Source organism: Ptychodera flava, chromosome 15 (assembly GCF_041260155.1).
Source record: "Ptychodera flava strain L36383 chromosome 15, AS_Pfla_20210202, whole genome shotgun sequence".
Lineage (NCBI taxonomy): Eukaryota > Metazoa > Hemichordata > Enteropneusta > Ptychoderidae > Ptychodera > Ptychodera flava.
The window spans coordinates 31,367,156-31,383,395 of record NC_091942.1 but is presented as its reverse complement, the minus strand read 5'-3'; the positions used below and the strand labels follow the sequence as shown (position 1 = coordinate 31,383,395).

The window sequence follows — 16,240 nt, the reverse complement described above, 5'->3', positions numbered from 1 at the left end:
CCAAGCCTTATTAAATAGTATGAAACACTTCAGCCATGTGAAATTTCTCACATACTTGTCCCATTCATAAATACTGCTCAAGGACAATTCCTTTACTTTTGTTGCACTAATCACGGGCCACAAGTTTTACAATCCCATCTCTTTGATTGTTTGTGTGTCTGTTATGTGTTCAATATACTTGACAAAAATCATTAAAGAGTTGTATTTCTGTTCATGTTTGTTTGCAAATAAAGAGCTGTTTAGTTTGTTTATTTTTGTGTTTACGATTATATTATAGGACTAATTATGTAACTTATTAAAATTCTAGTACAATCCCACAAATTCAATAAAGCAGACCTGTCCTCTGCTATAAGGAGTCAAAGCACTACTGTGTCCACCATTCTTTCTGAGTACTCACTCCCTTTGTTTGTCATCATGTAACCATGGCAATGATACTTCAGTAAGATGGCCTAAAATGTAGCTGTGGTTTTCACAATGTTCTTTTATCAATTTTGTGAGATTTGTCAACCGATAAATCCCAATTACTAATTGTATTTATTATGTACTCATGATATTTGACACAACCAGTCATGTATAAGTATAGTACCAACTGATCACAAGACAAACTATTATCACTCCAAGAAATCATGTGAATGCTGAGTATGGCAATATTCAAGTTTACAGGTGCTTGTCATTTCAAATGATATTCTTGAAAAATATTGTCTGATGAACAGCTTTTCACACCTGTACTACTCCCCAAAGCATATAGAATGGAGTGTACGAGATCTGAGCGGACGCAAGATTACACACTGCGTCGTCCTGTACGTCAGCGCAGCGTGTCAATGAATGCAAGTGTCTGGTATCCACTTAACATGGCTGGCTGTGTGTTTTACCATATGGAACCCAGGATATACAAACAAACAAATTAACCAAAACAAACAAACCATAGAAAAATAAATAACAACCTATCTAACAGAAACACAAATAATAACTAAACAAATAAGAAATAAAAAAGTAAACAAGGAGATAAATAGATAGAAGGGAAAACAATAAATTGAATAAGAAGTGAAATAATTGATCAATGAACACATGTTACAAATTCAAATGCGACGTCAGTATCACTACCGGTGGGTAGCGTTGCATGTGTTGTTCAGTCAATTATTTCAATTCTTATTCAATTTAATGATTGTTTTCTCATATTTATTTATTTATTTATTTATTTATTTGTGCATTTGGGTTTGTATTGGTTTATGTGTTTATTTATTTATTTTTTATTCAATTTTTACTTGTGTGTTTGATTTGTTGTTATTTATTTGTTGCTTGGTTTGTTCGGTTGTTTATTTGTTTATATATATATATGTTTTGTTTTATTGTTTGTTTGTTTAATTTTTTAGTTTGATTTTTGCTTGTTTGTTTATCCTGGCTTCCCCTTGGTTTTACCTTTGGATGTGGGAATGGGATGTGGTGGGATCCACGGGACGGATATGTGAGACAAGCCTGCCAGTGGTGCTGGTAGCCCTGCCCACAGTCACCTGTGAATCGATACGCGACGGCTGCTGTGTGGTATGCATTAGAAAAATAGGCACAGTGGCCGTCGTGTATCGATTCACAAGCGACTGTGGGCCTGCCAAGCTGCGCCAGTAGTCAATTTCCGAAAAGTTGCATGCTGTCGCCAGGCTCCTAACCTTGGCGATGTGTCAGTGCTCTCTACTACCTCCATGGTCAGTGCAATCCGATGTCGTTCTGAGCTAGAGCCTTCAGCGATCCGGCATGATGAAGATTCTATTCTACTCTTCTCTATTCCATATTATGTACGGGTGACCTTTAACCCCGAGTAGTGTCAAAGTTGCTGTGATAACGAAGTTGGCGTGGCCTTCAATTCAGCGCTCCAGTAGAGTGACGCGTGTACAATCAACTAACATACGTATACAACAGGTCACGCGGCGTGCTACTAGTACACAGATAGTTGCTTCTCCTAGAAATCTATACCTATCCCAAAATTGAGAGAAGATGGAAGGTGACACTGTGAACAGCCCTCCCAACAAGAAGAGTAAGTCGGACAGGCGGCACTTCGGTGCTGCTATCATGGCGAGGGGAGGCAGCAAAGGAATTCCGTTGAAAAACATAAAAATTCTGGCAGGTCGGCCGTTAATATCATGGGCCCTGCAAGCTGCTATCGATGCGGAAGGTAAGTTAAACTATGTAGGTCTCGCTTGTACCTGAGTCCATGGTTACACAGTGATGCCATGTTGTGTTCCAAGTTGCCGCTGTACTTGGCTTCCCTGCATGGAATTGGGCGGAGCAATATTCTATCATGGTGTGGGCACGGTCACAGTCCTTGCAAAGTGCGGCCATGGAGGTAGAACCTCTATTGTCATCATGTGGGTGTTGTCTGTATTTTAATAGGGCGAGCCCTCGAACCAAAACTTTGTTGGAAACTGATTACACCGTAAACGGTAAACCGTACGCAAAGCATAGTGTGTTTATAGCCTGTTTTCGTAGGTATGGTTAACCGGTTATTATATTGATAAACGCGTCGATATCATAGCCCGGTATTATAGATTACGTAAGCCTATCACTGTAACAAAGCAAGGGACAGTTATAATACGGTGGTTTTGTAGCATTTCGGCATAGTAGTGTACACTTGTAGTAATGTTCACTGGGTTATCATAGGTCTTGTAAAGTTTTTTGGAGGTACCGTGGTTAAAATTCAAATTACTACGTAGTAGTTAAAATACCTGGATATTAAACAGTAAAATTAATAGAATCTAGGATGGGCAAGAGGAAAATTTAGTCTCAAATGACTTTAGCCGCTACATCCATCATTTGTCAATGCAACATGAGTGGCCAAAAATTGTGTGTATCACAGTTCCTAGTGGAGTTTAAAGGTATACTGTCACCTGTTCCAACTCTGCCACAGTTACCATGGAAAGAAAATCTAATCAATCACAGATTTTAAGCGGGTGGCCGCTTTTTAAAAACAGCGCCCTCCATGGGCATTTTGAATACCAAGGAACGCCCTTTTGACCATATATGGGCATTTTTATTAGGGGAGGGGCTGTTCTTTTAGGTGTGTGATTTGTACCAGTATTACAATTTCACATTTTCACATTTCCAGCAAACAGCAGTGTGTCATGAGATATAGCACATATCTTTCATTTTATTCGTGTTGATGACAAAGAATACATCAGAATTATTTTCATACATCAGAGTTTGTCCAAAGAGAGATACTGTACAAGAAGGAATCGTGTATAGAACACATCACACAAAATAAAGCTGTTCTATCTGGTTTCATTTCATGATTTTAATGGGACTTAACATCTGTTGATTTTCAAGCATTTATCATTTCTGAAGTCCATCAAAACTACTGATAAGATTGTAATAAATGAGGCAAAACTGTTTGCAAATCTTTTGTATGACATATGGTCATGTATTGCAACAGTGCTACATTGATATGTCCACAAAGTGAAACTATTTGAGTATTTGATTTCCAAAGCGACTGAGAAATCTTATTAGCTACCATAGAATCAACGTGGTCTGTGCACTGGGTCATGGTTTTTCGGAGAGAATGTGGCTAAGAAATACCATTTTCACTCACTTTTTTCTTCCAGTCCATGATGCTTTTAATATTTACAATATTGTATGCCTATTATAATAGTTTGTGATAATTTTTAATTTTTCATGATCTAAACCTCTCTTTTAACTACTTATATAGTGTTTTACATAGTGTAATGACATAATGAAATGCTTGTAAAAAAGGTTTGTTTTATGTTAAATGCAGATCTCAGATGAGGAAAACATTCAACATGATCAATGTAAGGATTCAAGCATTGGCCGCACCTATCTCATTGGAGTTTTTTTTTTAAGCTTTGTTTGCAGTCTCAAAATTCATGTCAAAATAACATATTGCTGGAAAATTGTCATAAAGAATTGCATTAAACTTATTCATAACTTATGTGAAATCACCAGCCCTCTAACAATTTCAACATAAATTTTCACTAATTCAGTGGTTTTGTCAACATATACTAGGGAGGCCAACTGAAATTTTGAAATGTTCAATCTGCATTTTAATTAATGTAGTTTTTTAGATTTCAATGAGAGAAGCTAAACATTTTTTTAATTTTCGAAATTGGATGAACAGTTACAATTTTATAGCTTTTTAAAACATTCACTTTTACTCTTTCTGTAGAAAGACAATACATATAATAACAATGGGAACAATGGGACAAAAATGAAGGAGTTTTAGCTGAAATTTACAGTAAATTTGCTGTAACTTTGTTAATAAAACATCTTTTTGTACCAAATTTGGCATGGAGATAGATTTCAATAGCACACACAAATGTATCCTAAAATTACGCGATTACGATGGTGGCCATATCCATGGCAACGGATGAACGACACTTAACGAGAAATGACAAAATGAAAATATTAAGCTCAAATGGCATAAGTGATATATCAAATTGAAGGTCTTTTTGAGCTGATGACACTTTTGAATAGCTCTACTGCATTAAAACTACCTACAAAAAGTATTTTATCCAAATAAAGGCTTTCAAAACATCACCACTGGGGCCATGTGGAGTTTTGACATTATTTGGTAAAGGCTTCTTCAATTTATCAGTTTCTGAACAATTTGAAACTTAGAATTTAATTAAGGATTATTGGTTAAAACTATGTTCCAAAATTATTGATCATCTTTAAAATTCAGGAGTAAATTGAATGAGAAGTCGATGTTTGGAGGTGCTAAAAATTGCATACTTGTCATGGTAAAGTTATCAGCAACTAAGATGGTCTCATCATACCACCTGTCAGACATGCAAATTTCCTTTGTTACAAACATTTAAAAAAATCAATACCCTTTCTTTTGCCAACACAGATGCAACTTATTCCCTTAGTTTCCTTGAAAATATTGTGTATGGCTGTCAAAAATCTATGTCAACAAAATCACAAAATTGCTATTTCCTCTGCGCAAAAGAGATTGATCCTCTCATTATTCACCGTGAGAAATTAGAGAATTATGATTATCAAAACTATGGTCCCAGAATTTTGATATATGGACCGAGCTGTTCTGTGTACAGAAGAAATTTGCTCCAGTTCAATGAGTGATCTCCGTGTGTACGGATCATGGAGAATTGTGGGTAGCCTCACTTACTGTGAAGCGTGGTCAATATCTCCGTCAATAAATACGTGAGCTGTTCAAAATTTCTCATTTTTCTAGCAAAAATTCAAAAGAAATAATGATAAACTGCGTACTAGAGGACGTTTCACTGAGAGTTGGTCAGGTTAGGTCTCGGAAAAATCGCTCTCAATTTTTTGTCTTGGATTTGGTCATATACACTGCCCTATGTTGGTGAAGAACCTTATATCGCGAGAAAGAGCGAGATCTGGGCTTTCAAATGAGTATTCGATGTAAGGGATGTTTTGATTGGCTCACCTTCAAAAATGCATTTCAAAATCAGTGATGTAAATATTAGGTGCTGCCATGTTTCAGATCGCCGTTCCCGGTACCGTTTCTAGCTCAATTTTGCAGTTTATTCAAAAAGTAAGTAGTTCATATAAAGAAATAAAAAACATATGAGAGAATAGCTGCATTTTTAATTTTTAGCCTCATGTATTTTTTTCCACAATTTTCTTTCCCGTTATCGATGTTTTTCAATTTGAACATGACTAAGTCACTGGTGATTGAGTGTCAATTCAGCACGTCCTGAGCGACCTGTTGGCCTCCCTACATATACCATGGTTTCTGGACACGATTTCACCAGCAAAAATCAACATTAATGTCTGCACCCTACCACTTAACAGAGCCTAGCTCTTTCAGTATATTCAGAGTGGTGTACCGTGACAGGAAATTACCTCAGTGACATTATTTATATTTAAAAACATAATAACTTGGACAACAGCTGCCTGCTGCATCTTCAGCTGTGAAATAAAGGTCTTTCAAGTATGGTTTTATATTGCCGTACACAGGGTCTAATGAAAATCACAGCATCTGGTGCACATATATGTGTATGTTGACAGGCATAGTTTTGGGATTTAGTGATGATGATATTGGGATTAAGGAAATTGCTACACAGGTTGTACCTCTGTCTGATAGAGAGCATTTCACTGGCTAACTGTAAAGAAAGAGAATGCTGAAATAATATCAAAATTCTAACTTCCGGTGATATACAAAACAAGATAGCAACACCTTGGTGCATTCTGTGAAATAATTATGTGTGGACACATGGATTTTATCAGCCCAAAGCCATCTCATAGCATATCTGCTTGCTCATGCAGTGTTATATTGACAGAGAGCAACTAAGCCTTGGGTGAATTTTGGTATCTATGCATTGTAAGATTTGCCAGAATTCGCATATTGACAGAGTATCCTTCCAAGTTCTTCATAGTTTTATAGACTAGGATCCATCTATTGGTTGCCATTCACTCTGGGTTACAAAACGACATACAGATCCTTGACTAAATTCATCATTGCCACGTCTCTCAACTGAACTATGTAAGCTGATATTTTGATGAGGTGGCAGCCTTCATGGATTCACAGTCCCTCAACCAGCAGAGCTGAGCAAGACTGTAAAAAACTTGTGTACAACTGCATAACTATGTTTAGTACCAATCATAAATTGTATACACGTAGAGGAATGCCAAGGCCTCATGATTTGTCTTTCATTTTGCTACACTAACAGAATTGTGAACATCACAGACAGACATTGATCGATGTGCTGCCAAGCAATAGCTCAATGGTGTTTTTAGTGACGATGAAAGAAATAGAATTTGGTTCAAAATTTGAAAGGGATCTACTCAACTCCCTGTCGGGATTTAATGTGTCCCAACTTCCTAGAAATGTATTTTATGGATCTTTAACTACTCCTGAAGTACTGTAGATTAGAAGTCACACTAACAATCCCGCTTGATTTTGAGAATGTCTAGTGTATGATAGCATCTTGCCTAATTTAAATGAAGTATTCCCACATCTCCATGTACACAATGGGAAAGGTCACGGATGTCACTGAAATGTTGGTTTTGTCTATCAAAGAGTACACAGCCTTATCAAGCTAAAACAACTTTTGGAAAGATTGATGAAAGGACAAAGGGAGCATTGTCAAATGAGACACACAAATCGAAACATTAATAAAATATCATCACTAATGAAAAAGTACCTTTGACTCTACATCAACATGTATTGATGGTAAAATATTATATGTATGTCTGATTGTCATGCAAGCTGGTGTATGTTGAGCTTAGTGCAGGCTTAATCATGGCACTGGTTAAATGTTATCATCATACAGATAACATTATAATCACATTACTGTGTGCTATCATTCCATTGATTTTGACATTCTAATTTTGTAAATCACTTCGTCCTCAGGATGAAGTTTGTTCTATGTTAAGTTTAATTATATAGGATTGAGAAGTGGCAGTAGATTTCCATTCTTCATGATTGAAACATCAGTGTAGCCTGCATATTGCTGCCACATTAATTTGATAAAAAAGTTCACCTTTAACCTGTGACAATTTTTCAACACAGATATTGTTATTATTTCTTTTCCAGCGTTCGACAGTATATGGGTGTCAACTGATCACAAAGAGATAGCACGCATAGCTGGCGAATGGGGTGCCAAGATACATAACAGAGACCCTAAATATGCACAAGATACCAGTTCAGCATTGGAAACAATCACAGAGTTTGCACAAGGCCACCCTGGTAAGAATACTTTCACTTAAATCTATTCCACCCCATTTTCCTGTGGACAGATCCACATTCACCACTGAAAACAATGGGGCTTGGCCAAACCATGTTGGTGAAAGGGTAAAAAGTTCAACCAACAGCCCTCATGTGACCAGGATATTTCGTTGAAATTGTCATGCTGGAGTAGAACAGATTTCATGCAATAATTGATGACTGGCATGGAACAAGATGATATTTTGTTGTAATACTTGGTGATGATGCCTCAAGTTCAATCAATCTTGTGACTTTTTTTAAGTTTTGCATCTTATGTGTGCTGAATGAGCAACAAAGTATTTTCTTCTGTTGAATTTACAAGGCCCAGTAAAGCAGCTGCTCTCTCATAGTTAATGCTTGTTACCGGTAATAACATCAGAGAAAAACTTTGGTATTTTCTTCATGAAGTGTTCAGTATTTTCTTCAGTGAAAACATGATCATATTTGCTGTCCATGTTATGTGATAAATAAGAGGGAAAAGCTTCTCCATTGCAATCTCCTGAAGCGATACTTTCCAAATATTGGAACACCTTGTCTGAAACTTTTGTATTTTCCATCCGAGCAGAGATTGACGTTATCTGCATCATTCAGTGCACGTCACCTTTGGTTCATCCATGGATGCTTCGGGAACCGGTCCGCATGATGAAAGAAGACGGCTTTGACTCTGTGTTTGCTGTCACCAGGAAACACATTTTCCGGTGGAAAGAGTCTGGGAAAAGTAAGTGTATTCCTCATTGGTGATGATGCTGAGGCAGAATGCTCTAATGCAGATTTTGTAAACCTTGGCACATAAGATGGAATGATGAGCAATCTTAAAGCCCCAGTCCTCAATCCCTGGTCTTTGGATCAGTTGTTATTGACGTTTACTATTTACATGCTGCTAGTCCCTTGTTTTCCTTTGAAATTTTATCAAGTTGATGAAGGTGATTCTAAATAAAGTTGATAAACAAGGTGTTTTAACTATTTTGTTCACAAAAAGGGTAATCTGAATCTGAATTCAGGTTAAACTGAATCTGAATTCAGGTTTACAGAGTGATCATACTGTTCCTGTGGATAGGTTTAAAGGGAGGCAGTTGTCGGAACTGTGCTCAAAGGTCGTATGACCAATGTAAACACTGTATCCAAGGTACGATGGTGATTGATGAAAGTTAACACATGTCTGTCATAATCTGCATTGTATAATTTGAATGTTGCAGCTATGATGCTGATGTGCATCTAGGTGTCATGCGCGAAATACATTGTTTGTAAACAAGAAACTCACACAGGCGCAGTTCCAAAGACTGTTTCCCTTTAATCAGCAAGGAGTTCAACTGGAGATTGAGGTTGATACATCAACCATGGTTACAAATGTATTCTCGCCATCTCTGTAACAAAAGTTGGAAAAAACCAGCATGATGGCATTTACCAGATTTAATTTCATGAGACTTTTCTTAAAGTTTTGTATTCTTTCTTTCCCCAATTTTCTTTTCAATCCAGATATGGCAACAGAGGCTGAAAACTTAGATCCTAGACAGAGACCTCGCCGGCAAGACTGGAATGGTGAACTGTATGAGAATGGCCAGTTCTATTTCTTTACAAGGGACCTATTGAACAAAGGATTATTACAAGGGGGAAAGTGAGTGCTGATAACATCTTAGCAAGGTTCTTTTGTTTTGTTATTTATATATATATATATAGAGAGAGAGAGAGAGAGAGAGAGAGAGAGAGAGAGATTATAACACAAATTTAAGTACAAAGTAATTATATCTGTTACTTTATGTTTCATGCATCTAGCAGTTTTCATATTTATTTTTCCTATTGTCTTTATTCTCATGGTTAGGATGTACCATTCTACTATAGTTTTTGGTGGTGTTTGGGTAGTGTTGAAATTAGACAAATAATATTTGTTTAACAGTATAGATTTATTAGCATTGATTAGGTGTAACTTTTCTGATAAACAAATATTACACTGCTTGTTCATGTTTAGAGTAACTTGATGCTATTAATGTTCAAATTGCATGTTTCCAAGAATGCAGGATATCCAGTTTTTAGAGAATTATGCATGAAAATCGATAAACCACATAACAGTGATTTAACTATATCAAAGTGCCATTAGATGATGATAATTATTATATTTTTAACAAATATTTGACTAACATGGAAAGAGAGCATATAATCGTCAATTGTATGTAAACCCAAAATTTTGGAGTGAAAACTATGTAAGAGAGGCATGTAATAAAAACATTATAACCCAAACAGGGGACTGTGTACCTTGGGGGCAGGAGACCATTGACCCTCCCATTGCATTGTACCACGTCAAAATACTGATGCTGTGCAACTTGTTGATAGTCATTGCGCCCTGACTCTGTGTACAAAGTCTCATTCAAAGTCCCACCGATGCAGAAACTCAAGAGACTAACCAGCAACACTTAAAATATTGCAATAAGGAAAGACATATTTGCTGAAGTTTCAAAAATGTCCAAATTGGCTAAAATAGAAGTTGCAGTTTCTAGAAACAATTTATTCATGTTCCTTGGCCTGGGAGATAACTTCTATACAGAATGGCATTGCAGGTACACTAGTGACATTAATAACAAAATGTATTTGCTAAGACTACTGCAATCTCCATTTCAGAGTTGCGCTTCACTGCTAATCTGAAAAAACTTCATAATATAATTCATCATAATCATCCTAGGGTGATAAGTATCAAAGCTTTTGTTAAAAAGGAATTGTCTGTTCTTAGAATTGGTTACTATGAAATGGAACCTCAATACAGCGTGGACATCGACACTGATCTAGACTGGCCCATTGCTGAGCAGCGTGTGACAAGATTCGGCTATGTCGGCAAAGAGGTGAACAGAGATGTAAAGCTGGCTGTGTTTGATGTGGATGGTGTTATCACGGACAACCAAGTGCATGTTACTTTGAAAGGTATGAAGATCTAGAAAAGGATTTTTGTAATTTAAGTTAAACCCTTTTTGTACCAGGTTCTGACTGTCCCTTTCATATCAATTTGTCAGGATCAGTAAGTGCAGCATGTTTCACACAAGATACTTTAAGTCTCAGCCTTTAACTGTATTTTTTTACCAGACAATCCAGTGATTTTTACCGATTTGACCTGATAGTATCTTCTATATACATTGATATTTTGTACAGGTTTTAAATGACTTTAATTGAAAAGGATAAGTGAAAAATATTTCACCAATCACCAACTTGGTAAAGCAACCGTTTTGGAGTTGTGAATTTTGATGTACAAACTCTTCACCATGGTCTGAAATAATCTCTGTCACGAAATGTAAATTTACAACATCTCTTGGTATTATATCTCTGAAAAGGTGAAGAATTCCGTTCCTACAACTGCAGTGATCTCGAAGGTCTCAGGTTATTAAAGTCAGCTGGTATTGAAGTCCGACTTGTCTCAGAAGACAGCGGTTCTTCCGTGCAGATGATTGGTGACAAGACAGGCTGTGTAATGAAGGCCAATGTCACAGACAAATGCAAGGTTTTGAGTGAATGGGTTAATGATCTTGGATTGCAGTGGCATCAAGTCACCTACATGGGTAAGCTAGTTTGAATTATTTTCCTGCCAACTTGACTCTCATTAAATGTCTTTCTGTGCCTGAGATACAGTCAAAGGTATGTTAAAACTGTATACACAGGTCATCAAGGGACAAGGAAAAGTGAGCACCATGTTAGATGATTTTTCTGTAGAGGGGTGGTTATGGCACCATCTTTTGGGTAAGTGATGTAATGAATAGCAAATGTTAAAAATGACCAGGTCACAACATTTCCAATGCAACATTCATATTAAAAGATATGAAACGTGTCTCAAACTGAAACTGGTCTGTTGTTTTCTGAGTTTCAATGTTCCCTTGTCATTGAAGTCAGAAATTTTGACCATTACACAGAGGTTCATCTGCCAAAGCAGAGCATTTACAGCTGGTCACTGACCACACAGAAGATAGGGCTGCTATACTAGCTAGTTTGTACTATGTAAACTCTTACTTGACTCCCTCAAAGTCACTATTAGACTGCTAAAAGTCACTATTTGACTGCCTCAAGTCATTATTGAACTGCCTCAAAGTCACTATCGGACTGCATCAAAGTCACTTTTAGACTGCGTCAAAGTCTTTATTGGACTGCCTCAAATTCACTTGTGGACTGCTGCAAATCACTATTGGACTGCCTCAAATCACTATTGGACCGCCTGAAAGTCATTATCGGACTGCCTCAAAGTCACTATTGGACTGCCTAAAAGTCATTATCGGACTGCCTCAAAGTCACTATTGGACTGCTTCAAAGTCACTATTGGGCAGCATGAAAGTCACTATAAGACGGCATGAAATTCACTATAATGAAGGAGTGACCACTGAGATACATTTGATAGCTTCATGTCCGCCGACCAATGTGGCAGGGTAGCATGTAGGCAGTTCTGTGACAGATTTGACTGTAGTAACAAGCAATGATTTTAAAATTTCACTAACTGTGATTCTGGTTTTATGACCTGTGTTTCCATTATTAGGGAATGACCAGAGCGATATTGATGCAATGAGGAAGAGCGGTCTGGGTGCGGCTCCGGCAGACGCCCAGACAGAAGTACGCTATGCAGCTCGTTTCATAGCAACCAACCAAGGTGGCAGGGGAGCAGTGAGACAGTTCTGTGATCACATCCTCAACATATCTGGAAAAAAGGACAAGAAGTAAACATCACATCTTAAATCACTTTTCCATCGTGCCTGGAATATTTTTCCTCTTGCAAACCATGAAGTTTTTTGTATTTTCAATACAGTCTCGTAGCATATAAATAAGTACACTTTTTTGGAGTTTCATCAATATTTTCTCTTGTACTGTTTAAGAGGTCAACTTTAAAGGTATACAGTCACCTGTAATCTAAATATGCCCATATATGGTCAAAGGGGCATTCCTTAGTATCAAAATGCCCATTCGAGGGCGCTGTTTTTAAAACGGCCACTTGCTTAAAATCTGTAATTGGTTAGATTTTCTCTTTCCATGGTAACAGTGGCAAAATTGGAACAGGTGACAGTATACCTTTTATGCAATAAGCACAACCTTTTCAGAAATGTGAAGGGTACTCTTTTCTTTTTTTTCACTGATTTTAACCCTATTGCCTCCAAATCTTAGTACATCCCAACTGTTCTTGACAAGAGTAGAGGGAATGTTGCACTAGGAAATGGGGTTGAAAGGATTCAGAGATGAGTGATGTATTTTCAAAACTGAAAAAAGATGCACTTTCATTCCATGCAAACTCATCAAATGTTTCCCTGGTCGAGTTGACACTGAAAATGGCTGACCTTTTCAATCCAATGCAGACAAATTTTTGCTGCGAATCTTTTGAATTTGACTTCAAAAGACAGCAATGGTTCAGGCCTCCTCAAAGGTGCAAGCTAGCATACTCTGCTGGCCATAAGATATGAACCAACTGGATACAACAATATGCAAATTCTACAAAACACAGCCGACATTGGAAGAATGTCAGCTGTGTTTAGCAATAGCAATATACTACTGAAAATTTTATTACCTTGCTCACCATTTAGTGGAATCAGTTTTACATAACCTGTGCCATCTGTATGAAGAATAAACTACTGCTGTGAACTTGAAAAAACTTAAAGGTAGCTTACTCCATACTGGGTATGGATTGTATTGTCAGCAGCTAACAACAAGCTATGTGATCCATGAAGCTTTCATCATATTAGCTTTGTTCTTTTTCCAAATGTCGGATTGGTTTTAGTTTCACAAGATTTTCGTGCAATATCATAGTACATACCTGAAGATATTTATTTATCTGTAACGCTTGACAGAAAAAACGCCAGCAACACTTTGAAGATCTCAAAAAATCTCTAGACTGGAAAGTCTGCTGTACATTGGTGCTCCCTAGCTCACCTCTTCTTGGAATGGGGGAGCACCCTCATATGATGGACCTTCCAGTCTTGGTAAACCTCTAAATATGGCTGCCAACTTCGCATAGACATATAGAAAACTATTTAACACTCGTTCAGACAAAGACAAGAATAATTTTTACCAAATATCAGTCAAACCAAAGACGATTGAGAAAAATGCTATGATCTGTAGTTAAACAAGCAAAGCAAGATGCATAGATCTCTTCATATGAATGATGATGAGTGTTAGAATAACATAAACCAAATGCAGTGAGTCCTTGCCTTTGAAATACCAATAATGCAAGATATCTTGAAGAAAAATAACTTTCAAAAATAGCTATTTGATGTATCATAATACACTTGACCAGAAGATTAGGAACACATTTAATGAAATGCAGTTTGACTTGTCCTGTACAGGAAGAAGCAAAGTTCAATTTTACCTGAGAGTGGTATCCGATCTGTAAATTATCTTTGATCATGTAGACTTTAGACATTCAATGAGAATTCTGTGTAATTTTCATGGATTAAATGGTTTGTATAGACTGAAGCAGCAGCGTCCTGAAGATCGCAAGATCTGTCTTTAGAGCTCTTCTTTTTTATCAGCCCATTGAAAGAGAATGTCCTCTTCAATCCCTGGTCCTTGCATTTGCAAGGTGTCAACCGTTTTTCCTTGAAACGTTTATCATGCTACATAAAGTGGTTTTAGATGAAGCCTGTAAAGAGCGCCCTCTAGCACCATATATTTCATAATACTGCATCTATGGTGAGGTGAGACAGACATGTACCACATAGGAGTGAATACATTAAAGATCAATGTTAAAACACAAGAAACAACACAAGGCATTCCTGAATGAGCCAAGTATGATCTTTCAATTACTTTTCCTCCCACATATCAACAGATGTTTGGTGCATTCCTATTATTTAAATAGGATGGAATGGCCTACATACAGGGAAATGGAGTGAAAGGCTTTAACCAAGATCCACCGTTACTTTGTAGATGTGAGCAAATTTTCAGTCCTGATGCTAACATTCATAATCATATGGTGCCAATCTTTACCAAGATATGATAGTATTTCATTGCTCTATCTATTGACTGCAGTATAATCTCTTTTTCAACACTAGGGTTCATTGGTCATTTTGCCTTATGCAATATTTCTATGTCAATATATTTGGAATATTTTTGATGCTTTTCCATTATGTGCATTTCAAGTTATTCAATTGATTGTACAATTGCCTGGGAATACAATGAATGAACAGATGAGATCTTTTGATGAAAGTATGCGTCTTGTCGTCAATTCTTAGTTGATTGTCACATTACAACACTTCTCCCCCCCCCCACCTCCATCACACATATTTCCCACAATATTGCCCTTCAATGACAAGTACTCTAGAGCTATTGCCAACAGTTGGTGGAAATGCATGTTTTACATTTTATAACCTAATGTGCTATGGGCATCTCTATAGGGGATTCAATTTGAGAAGCACAATTTGTACCTCTCTAAAAGCTTGAACTATCCATTTCTTGATCTCTAGTTGCTATAAATACCCTGATGATTGCTTCATAATACATAAAACGCGTAAGCCTTTTTTTTCTTATTTGGTTGCACTTCAATAGGTGAGTCCTGGTGAATTAGTGATCCCCCTTCAGAGTTTGGAAGATTATTTCCAAATTTTTTTAATGGAATAATTAATTTTACACTGGTCACATGAATGCAAAATTTCACATTGCACAAGTTGTTACAATGTTTATCACAGACCCGATTTTCCCACCCCAACAGGACATAGATTCATTGAAGAAACCACCCTCACATTACATCCATGCTGCAGTTTTGTGTTCATATATAACCTTACAACCTTATTTTCACACAAAATTTTGTCTGCTAAACTTTTGAGTGATATCGTTGATAGTTGTGTCAATGATTTACGTCGTAATGGCCTGCATAGCGTATACTCAACATTGTGGTTGCTACAGTATGTACAATTGCAAGATGGAGAGTTTGCAGGAAAGTTGTCCGACAAATCAGGAGATCAGCTCTCACCGGGTATAGCCCCGGGATCAACAGTCCTGGAGGCTAGTCCTTGAGGTGTGGATACTTCATCAACTACCCAAATACAAGAAATAGGAGCAGGGCAATAGAAGTCATTTATGGATACAAGGTTAAATCATGTCTACCTCCGTCATGAGCAATGTAGAAGCCCAAAGGAACCATGTTTGCGAGTTCTAAATCCAGCACGCTAGACTTGGTTCCAGTCTGATATGTGAACGTGTTTGGGGTGAACGTGATGATTTGTGATCTGTTTTCATATGAAATGTGTGAGTGGGTGATTACAATGAGTGCGGTCAACGAGATACAGGGGAGGTTCACCCGAATCCGGAAGAAACGAACTCACTACTGACCAGACTCAAATGGGACTCAATCGCAAGGAAAAAATGACCTGGGATGCCAAATTTCAAATAGGTTTGTATGAAATAGACGAGACATCGGAGAAGCTAGCTGTTGCAAACGATTTTATTTGTTTTAATTCACCAACTTGAACTGAGTCTATATACCAGCACATTTGTGGAGGGACCGGTACTTTGGTGCAGGGGAGGCATCCTTCGGTGAGATCAAACACCAGTCTGCTGCTTATGTCAAGTCAACTTTTTCCCTTATGCAACCGATCAAGTGAA

At 37.3% G+C, this 16,240-nt stretch overlaps 1 protein-coding gene across 1 annotated transcript; it reads left to right on the top strand.

The window, feature by feature from the left end:
* The first annotated feature begins 1,673 nt into the window (after positions 1-1,673).
* On the top strand, positions 1,674-14,845 carry LOC139151869 (N-acylneuraminate cytidylyltransferase-like). The gene is made up of 7 exons (XM_070724898.1): positions 1,674-2,167; positions 7,523-7,675; positions 8,259-8,411; positions 9,170-9,308; positions 10,416-10,603; positions 11,008-11,232; positions 12,195-14,845. The coding sequence occupies exons 1-7, from the start codon at positions 1,990-1,992 to the stop codon at positions 12,374-12,376; spliced, it is 1,218 nt and encodes a 405-aa protein (XP_070580999.1). The 5' UTR covers positions 1,674-1,989; the 3' UTR covers positions 12,377-14,845.
* Positions 14,846-16,240: the final 1,395 nt, after the last annotated feature.